Source organism: Papaver somniferum, chromosome 5 (genome assembly GCF_003573695.1).
Source record: "Papaver somniferum cultivar HN1 chromosome 5, ASM357369v1, whole genome shotgun sequence".
Classification (NCBI taxonomy): Eukaryota; Viridiplantae; Streptophyta; class Magnoliopsida; order Ranunculales; family Papaveraceae; genus Papaver; species Papaver somniferum.
Window position 1 is genome coordinate 66,427,292 of NC_039362.1, and position 10,131 is coordinate 66,437,422.

The 10,131-nt window shown below is 35.6% G+C and overlaps 1 protein-coding gene across 1 annotated transcript; it reads right to left on the reverse strand.

Annotated features, from left to right (window-relative positions):
- Positions 1-674: 674 nt before the first annotated feature.
- On the reverse strand, positions 675-3,343 carry LOC113281779. Its single transcript, XM_026530622.1, has one exon. The coding sequence runs from the start codon at positions 2,788-2,790 to the stop codon at positions 1,066-1,068; it is 1,725 nt and encodes a 574-aa protein (XP_026386407.1). The 5' UTR covers positions 2,791-3,343; the 3' UTR covers positions 675-1,065.
- Positions 3,344-10,131: the final 6,788 nt, after the last annotated feature.

Here is a 10,131-nt window from a genome sequence, read left to right on the forward strand (position 1 = left end):
ATGAGTACTAGCTTGGAATCAACCTTGAGTAAGCTAACTAGCTAAATCCTAGTTGTAGAATGTGATGGTTCAATAATGTGCAGTTTAAAACAGGCAATGACTAGTTGTATAGTTTGTTATTGGAGTATTATAGACTTAAGCTTAAAGGAATAAGTTGAGTAGTATACTTTAATTACTAAGTTAAGGAAAAAGAGAAAGAAGAAGAAGAAGAAAGAAAAAGACATCAACTCATAGAAATGGGATGAGTTGTCATGTTTTTGATGTTAGGTGACTAAATGAAATCACATTCAAAACTCACATGCTTATGTTAATATATTATAGTATACAAATTGCTTTTTAGTTAAGAAGGTTCCTCTTCACTTTTGTTTCTTCATGACTTTTAAGAACATAATCATCTAAATACAATGTTCAAGTTTCAATGTAGTATGCTAAGTAAAACTACTACTCACTTTCTAGTTACTAAAACAGTGAATTGTCTAGTAAAGAATCAAACACATTTTCTACCTAGTTTTAGAATTTGGACTAACTTCACCTATCTTTGTGTCATGTGTCAAACAAAAACCAAACACACTCAATTCTACTTAAACTCTGGAAATGGCTAAACACCTGCACTGTAGAGTAAAGTCGTTAGGTGGTGATATCTACGGTTTGAATTTCACAGTGCATCTCAAAGCTTCATAAACAAGTAAACAATTCGGCTTATATTAAAGGTATAATAATAAGAAAACAACATATAAAATCTCATTGTAGTGACAATGTTTGGAACTGAGACAAATATCTATGTAACTATATGAGTAACATCTATGAGCTTAAATAAACTCTACTGTTGTAGTGTTTTATTTTCAGTTGAAATAAGAACAACGGAAAAAGTAATATCCAAGAAGAAAACCAAAAACAAGAAATGCTACTAAAGAAAAGTAGCAATAGGACTGTTTGTTGTTACCTTTGAAGGATTTTATCTGTGAAACTGTAAAGAATTAATGAAATAATATCTCCCCACCAATATTGTTGTCTGTACACTCTTGCATTTTCGTTGGAATAGCTGAATTCAGTAGGAACTTTCTCTCAGTTAGAGATCAAACCCACTAACTGGTCATGTTTGTGGCTGTTCCCAACCCACCAAGGCTCATAACCCATGTCGCCGGTATTAGTTTCTTCGTCATTCGGTGCAGGAAGATTAAGATCGAGGAGATCTCGCATTACTGGTAACTTCTGCGGAAGTACTATGGTTGGAGTGCTCCTAGTATCAGATCCACCAACCAAATGTGACCTTTTATGTCCACCTAAAGCTTGCCCAGATGAGAAAACTTTGAAGCAAATGGGGCATTCATGCTTATTCTTCTTCAGTGCGGGACTAGTTTCAGCACTAGCCGTAACTTCAAAGACACTCACATTGTCATTGTTGCAGGACTTGATGTCAGCTGTAGGATCAGGAGAAAGATCAGTCTCAAAGCTGGTTTCACTGAAATCTACTTTCGAAGCTGAACAACCTTTGATTTTCTTGTGACTAGCTCTGTGGCCTCCAAGAGCTTGGTAAGAAGGGAAGTACTTGTTGCAAGTAGTACACTTGTATTTGCTTTTCTTCGAAGAAGATTTGCAAAATTCAGAATCCGAACCATCGTATTTCGCTTTCTTCCTCGAGACCCTGTCAAATTCGTCTTCGTACAAGTCGGATTTAGCTCTCTTGCTTGAATTGAACTTCCCATACTTGAAACTAGACTGATTCTCACCTTCCCTGATCAAATTCTTCCCCAATTCAGCTCTAGCACTCTTACTATTAACTCTATTTCTAGTATAAGAACTGTTCTCAAGCTCATCATCAAATTTAGGCCTCTTAAACTCACCTTCTTCTCCAAATGAAGCTGACACTTCCAATTCACCATTCCTCGAAAACCCAGAACCATAACAACCACCTAATTCAGATCTTTTACCATCAAATCGAGTAACACCCAGTTTCTTTTTACCTTTTAACTTCTTCTTCTCATTCAAATTGACATTGTTAAGCTCATTTTCACTAGCCCTCTTAGTTAAACTGGATGATTTAGCTTCTAAAAACAAAGAATTATTATCTGAAGATTCAACTAAACAGTTCAATTCACTTCGAGAATAACCACTAGAGTCTCTAGATAACATCATTAAAGACATAGCTACTTCTTCTTGTTCATTCGAAATCTCCGAAACTGAAGAATTCTCAACAGATAAACAAGAAGTAGTATTGTTATGATTATTATTAGTACTAGGAGTGATTATAGTATTAGTATTCTTGTACCTTGTTCTCTTTGATCTCCTCCTCTTTGGTGCTGTAGCTTCATTATCAGATTGACTATCCATTACAAGATTCTGATTTTCTTCAAGTTCACGATCACTCCAATAATCTTCTTCTTCTTCGTCTTCAACTTGTTCAACTTCTTTTCCTCCTCCTCCATATACTACTATGCTCAGAGACTTTTCATCATACATCTGTGAGTGAAATGATTTCAAATGACTCGTATAAGCTTTCCAGGATTGAAACCCTTTTCCACATTCTTTACAAGTGTTGTCACCGATGAAATTTCCTCTTTTTGTAGAATCTGAAACTGACCTCCATGTTTTCTTAGGATTTTCTCTAAGTCCATAACCAGTATGAGCAGTACCGTTTTGATCATACCCCACCATGAAAGTGTTGTTTACTTCTTCAATTTCAGTTGATGTATTCATATGAGACCTCATATGACCACCTAATGATCTTCCACATGGAAATCTTTTCTTGCAGTACTTACATACATGCTTAAACTCATGATCTTCATCCATCGAAAAAACAAACTGAAACAAAAAAACCTAATCTTTAACTTCAAAATTGAGAAAAACCCAGATCAGAAAATCGATAAAAAATCTCACTTTGGAATTATAATAATAATTGCCTTCACTAATTAATCACATTGCAAAAGAAACAGAGTAAACAAGACAGACATGACATCTGAACAGAAAAGAGAAAGAAGTGATCAAATCATGGGTTTTCTAGGTTTCTGAAGTGAATCAAGTAGAACCCAGATTTCAAAACAATAACAAGATCTAGTCTAGTTAAGAAAGAAAACAGACACTTCAGAATTTTTGGTTTTCTCCTCCTCCTCTTTACTTACTCTCTCTTTTAAGCAGCTACTAATGGCATAAGTTTAAATTGTGATAACAAAAACAGAAACAAAATCAATAAAAAATTAATACACCCCAAATTTTTAATTTTTACTAGTGAGATGAGATTCTATTCTTTAACCTCCATTGTCATTGATGGTGTTGTTGAATGAGCTCATTCGTTTATAATAAAAAAGAGAAGTTTTTTTTTCTGTGAGTTTGTTACTAGAAAAATTCTCCCTTTCTCTTTGTGCTATATTTGGAGGAGAAATCCATGCATGGAAGCAAAGATTAGAAAAAAAAAAAGAAACAAAAAGATAACTGCACGTGTACTCAACTCACAATCCTACGCCATCATGTAATCGTACGGTTCTTAAATTTCCGTGATTTTGTTTTAATTACCAGTATCAACGAAATTTTAAGGAAATTTTTCATTTTTTTTTCAACTATTCGTGTATTCTTTTCCTTTGTCTCTATCTGAAGTAACTCTGGCTTGGTGGTACGATTTAGTGGTACATCAACACCATCAAAATCTGTAACCGTTGTTCTTTTCGGATTTTCTTTCAATTTATTACTACTAGAAAATATCGAAGAATCCTCCAGTATTTTCTTAATTTTTACATTAATTATTTTGCTCATTTACTTGTTTGGGGTTCACTTAATCGTCTCGATATAACTTGACTTTGTGTATTGTGTTTGAAATTTCCATAATGTCTCCGGAATATGGTTCGCTCGAAGCCAAGGCAAGCTTCAACATTAGGGTTGTCAACGGATCCGGGTCCCCCGGATAGTACATGGTCCAGAATCGGACCCGGCATATCAGTGTCGGTTCCGGGTCTTAATGGTTCCGGGGCCGGTTCCCTATTCTACTGGCCCAGAACGGACCCAGTAAAAGACACGGGTAATCACCGGGTCCGGGTACCCATTGGGTACTAAAAACATATTCATGATTTTACATGAGTTCCCAACCCTGTGACTGGAGTCCTTAAAAAGAAGATTATTGGCTTCAACAGAAAAGAAAAGTAACCGTCTTTAAAAGTCTAGATAGAATATAAAGTTATAAACTTAAGCTTAGATCCGGAAAATTAAAGTTATTTTCCTATCTATAAGTAAAAATCTGCTATAATATAAAAAATATAAAAGTTGGCAGACTTGTTTTTAGACCTGTCATTCTATAAAGTGTAGAAGCCCCAGAAGATAAATGCCTGGTTCCTTTACAAGTACATATACAAAAAAGAAGGACGTAGTCAGCACTTTGCATATTATTTGGCTGTATCAAAAAGAAGTTCCCATCAGTTCAATAGAGATCATTTCACCATCATATTCATAATTATTCCTGCAAGACAACCAAAAACAGTTATTCATAGAAGGATGGTTCATGACTTCATTCCCAGTTATTAGAATGCAGAATGGTTGAGAAAAATGAAACCAACGAAAAAAGAACAGGGAGAAAACAAAAGCATATAACTAAATAGTAAAGAGTGACCAGATAAACAAAAGCATATATCTACTTAAACATATAGACAAATTAAACAATTCTGCGAATGGCAAACTATAGTGACGTAACCAGAGATGTTGTGATGTATCAATAGTGGTGGTGTTCTTTGGTGGTGTAATGCACATGAACAATTGATGGGATACTACATATAAAACAAAATAGATACGGAGGAAGAAAACAATAATAAAATGGAGACGGAAAGTAAGTGACAAAATTACAAAACATCATGGTTGGTCACGCGCTTTATATGTCTCTTCCACCTTTATCTGGATTAATAAATACATCAATTCTCTAGGTGCCCACAAAAATGCAACTTTACAAAAATTGCATGCACGATTAACTACAGACATGTTCTTCTATGCAGGTACCAATTTTTGAGCTGAGCGAATTATTTAGTTTCAGCTAGAAGATAAATATAAGTTGGGAGGTTGGACTGAAAGTCTAGAGAATTAAGGAAAGATCTAGCTAGCTGGTAACGTCACATATTACGTCTTCTGATACTGATACTGGAGCTTACATTAATTCTTTTCGACTACTCTTTAGTCTGTGGTGCTTTGTATAAGAATTGTGAATGCAGCAACAAAATCTGTAAATGTTGGAAGTAATATTACAGTGGTTCAAGATGCAAAGTACTTTCATATATATTATGGTCAGAACTTCAAACTTCAAATTTATCAAAAATGGTATTGATGGAAAGAATGACCTTCTCATTTCAAATCTATCACAATCAAATTTATGCATTCCAAAGTTATCTGGTTATTTTATCTTAAATAAATTGAAGGTTTTGTAATGAAATTGTGTACCTGAAACACGCCATAATGCATCTTTTAAGTAAACCATAATAGGAACTTCACAAAAAACAAAATATATACTCTTTTTCTTGTTCATCTGTTAGACAATGTGCTCATCGTCTGACTGAAGCTCATCCACTGCCTCCAAAAGAGTCTGAAGTGAAGTATCACCTAACCCAAGTCCCTCATCTAACACAATAAAACAGTTAATCGACGTACAAGAACCACAGTACTAAGTGAATCAGTAAACAAAATCAGTAAACAAAAATTGATATAATAGAAGACGTGAATTGGATATGTTACTTACTCTTTAGCGCACTTCTTATCCAATCTTGTGTGCATATCAAATCTTTAATTGTTTCTAGAAGCATTGAAGAACGGAATTTATCTACAACTCTACCACTGGTGCTGAAAACAGATTCAGAAGCCACCGATGATGCATGAATTGCTAATATATCACGAGTTATCAATACTACAATTGGATATACCGGACCATGAAATTTCCACCATCCCAAAACATCAAAACTGGAATCATTCAAATTAACAGTACCACTAGGGAGAATATCAGCTGATAGGTATTGCTCTAGATCCGTGCGAACAGCATCCTGTTGTGAATTTTCTTCAAGAAACGGCAGGGAGAATATCACTAGGGAGAATATCTACTGATTTTACAACTTTAGTGTTCATTGTAGGCTTTGAAACGGCAGCTTTAGGAGGAGGCATAGATGGAGGTTTCAATCTTACAGGAATACAATGATCGCCAACTCTTCTGTTTTTTCATGTTGCCCCTGCAAGAAAAACCAACAAACATGCGTATTAATGTATGTATTATAAAGCATAAACGATAATAAACTTAACAAGCATATAAAGAATAAAGTAATCCGCCAACTGAAATCAGAGACACCTAGTCAAACAGTACCACCAAACCTTCCATTTCGCTGTACAACTATTGCAATAGTGTAACAACTGCATTCGACAGAACACATAAGTCCAACTGTAACAACACACATGACTTGACATTGACACACAGACAACATGTAAAATCAAAAGCTCAAAACTCTTACACAACTAACACCAAAAGAGCACTCAGCATAATGTGATCTTGTACCTTATCAGATTGTGAAATAACTACTTAAAGACTATCACATGCCAAACAAAATATGACTCAAACATTATATGATGACACTCAGGGTGCATAAAACATTCATCTTCGATACGAATTAAACAACCAACAACTCAATAGAAAGATAACAAGCTCCTCTGCAATTTTTGTTACAACATCGTGAACTAAATCGATCTCTATCATACCTATAAAATTTATGGTATCATGAATATCATAAGATATCTAATTTCATACCCTAGCAAGTTCTACTCCTCATGAACCAGTAGTCAGAGATTGAGAAACAAGAAAAAAAAAAAAATGGTTTCAAAAGAAAACCCTAAGATTCTGGGTGATCAACAACATAGACATCACGAATATCCTCTATATTTCAAGTTCTGATCCTACCATGTTTCAGTAACTAAGAAAGATTGAAATCAATTTCGAATGAATCCTTAGATTTCTAGTTCAGGGATTGAGAAGGTCAAGATAGAATCGGTAATAGTATATTCAATCAACAAATCAGTATAAAGAGTTCAACCAGTTGAAACAAGAATAATTTAAGTTGATTCATACCTTCAATTCCTTGATCAAGAACAAAGAAAGAGTCAAACAAGAATCGATTTTGTACTCAGTAGAAAGAGTTGCGGCTGTAGGAAGAAGAGTAGAAGACCAGAACTAGATTTGCTTTCTACGAAAATATAACGTGTTTATATATGACCTAATTTTCCGTACAAAATTTACTACATTACCCCTTTCCACAAATACCCGGTTACTCGCGGGTACCCGCCGGGTAGGACCCGTTTATTAACGGGTCCAATCGGGTAATTACCCGCCGGGTCCTAATTGGTTAATCGGTCCAATTTTAGGACCCAGAACCGGACCATATTCTCTCGGATCCGGTTCCGGGTCCGGGTAATGGGTACCCATTGACAGCTCTATTCAACATCCTACTACAGTACTACAATACGGTTCGGGTCGACCCACCTGCAGTCATGTTCATCTATAATGACACCTAGGAGGATCTAGTTTTAATATCATCGAATTATTTTCTATTAATATTAACAAAGTGGTTTATTTTGGTTAACGTGGATGTATTATACAGAAAGACAAAACATTTGTCTGGGGACTAGGTGTTGCCGTGCAGGCCACCTTACTGTTTTTCCTAACGAGCCGGCTATCATCATCATCGCAGTTACCGCAATGTAAATGTCTTATTCAGCCATAGGGGTGTAAATTTTGCCCGGTAGCCCGAGGCCCAGTACCGTCCGTCCTGTCCCATGACAGTGCATGGGTGACCTTGGCCATTTACGGGCTGGCCCGACCTAGCCCATTTAAATAAGAGGGCGGGCACAGGCCACAATTCAAATTTTCTTGCCCGGCCCAATACTCTCCCTATTATCCCGTCAATGCTACCCGCCATGTTAGCCCGCTAGTATTATCCATTTACCTAGCCTAATTGACTGTTCTCATTTGTTTTATCCTAGAATATACTTGGTACATATACTTAATACAGTCAACCCTCATAGTTTTCATATGTATTTCTTAACTTGTATTCCATTGGAGTCTAATTTTGTTAACCATATACAAAAAATATTGAGCAAAATTTAAGGCAGTTTCCTTTTCTGATGATTCAATTCAGGAAAAATTATAGGAAGTTTGGTTTATCTTATTCCCATCTCAATTCTCGTCTTTGATTATTAATTTTAAGTAAAACTTGTGTATTATTACTACTTTCTTTTTATTTTGAACAATATATATGTATAATATATATATTTGTTTGTAATATTCAAGGCCCTCCCGGTCCTACCCGTCCGATCCCAAATTACAAAACATGCTTGGGTAGGCCATGGGTACTAACTGTAGATAAATAATCCTGCCCGCCCGGCCCTTTTAATTTCATGGATAAGAGATGTTCCGGCCCGCCCTATACCGTCCCATTTAATAAATATATCGGGCTGCCCGGCCCGGCCCAATTTACACCCCTATTTAGCCATTTTTGTCAAACCCTTAACTTCCATTAGGAAAGTTTTAGTCATAATGGAGGAAAAACATGAATTCCATGACATTTGTTCTTTGTTTCAGACTTCACTTTAGTGTTAAGATCCACTTAAATATACGGATTTGAGTTGACAGCTTGAAATCTTATAAGAAAAGGCTGGCCATTCTTGCCATCTCTTATGACTCTAGCTAAAAACAGTTCCTGACAGGCTTGTGATAAATGATATCCCTTCATCCGGGAAAAAGTAATGTTTTCACTTTTTCAATTTAGCATATTCTTAAGCAAAAATGAAATTGAGACGAAGGTAATAGATTACTACTACTAGCCCAGACAACCTAAACCATTTACATCCGCGTCAGGTCATCGTAATATCTTTGGCTATGAGCAATGCCGAACAATTAGCACCGGCATACTCGATATCGGTTTGAGAGATCCTTCGGCCGGTTCGATTCTTGTATGGTTCTTTAACATTTCATAAACTCAATTCTGGTTCCATGGGATATAAATAAAAGGAGCATGAATTTAAGACTGGAGTAAGTTAAGTAGAAAATTTGAGAGTCTAGTTCATGGTGTTCCATGACCTAATCTTAATAGAGATAGGACCACTATGACTTGCACTAGGAAAGTGGCCAAGATATTTAAATATCTTCTCGAGAGTTTTACTTACTTTTACCCATGCATCATCCATAAAAACAAACCAAAAACATATACTCGATAATCAAGCTTTTATTCCCACCTATTCCTTCACGCCATTTTATCTCACTCTCACACCATTTTGCCCATCAAGTCCAACAACTTACACTGTTGCGTAGTGCCTTCTTTTCTGGGTTAGGTTTAGTTCATTCTGCTTGACTGATTTCACTAACTTTGTGTTAAACCATTATTAACCCGACAAATAAGACGTAGTTCTTTTTGTTGACTGTTTTAAATTCATAAAAATTAACGAATTTTTTAACAGATCACCAAATTCTGGTTATTATTTTTGAGTTGACCAAACTTATTTATAATTAAGTCAATAAAAACTGAACGATTAGTGAGCCAAATGTAATAAGACGTGTAGACGATAAGGTCCTCTTTTGGGATGAGTTTACCTCCAATCAAATGTGTTGTATTAGAAAAAAATGTATGCTTCAAAAAAAAAAAATAGTGCTGTATTAGAAAGGAGAAGAAGAGCTTAAATTAATCAATGTTGGATTTGATCAAATTTTTTAGCTAATAAATACGTGGTGGTTGGGATAATCCTTATTAAATTGCTGGATAGAGCAACATTTGGCAGATGCCTTAGAATAATCAATAAGAAAATCACAGTATAGACGGGCACTTTGGCACAAATGAACGACTGTTAAATGTTTGGTGTGTACTAAGATTTTCTTGGTGAAATATTAAGCCATGGGTGAACCGATTATCGATCGAGTTTTTATCATGAGACATGGTCTTCCCTTGTTGCTTTACACGTCAAATAAAATCGCTGCCATATAGGATTTTAAGGGAATTCCATCTTCCCTCGTCGGACATGGTCTACGTCAATAGGAATGACTGTTATAAAGTGAAGCAACGCAAAAATGAATAATGTAGAAGAGCCACTGAGACCTACTTTGCTGAGTGTATACAAGAATGCTTTTGTTGATGGTTA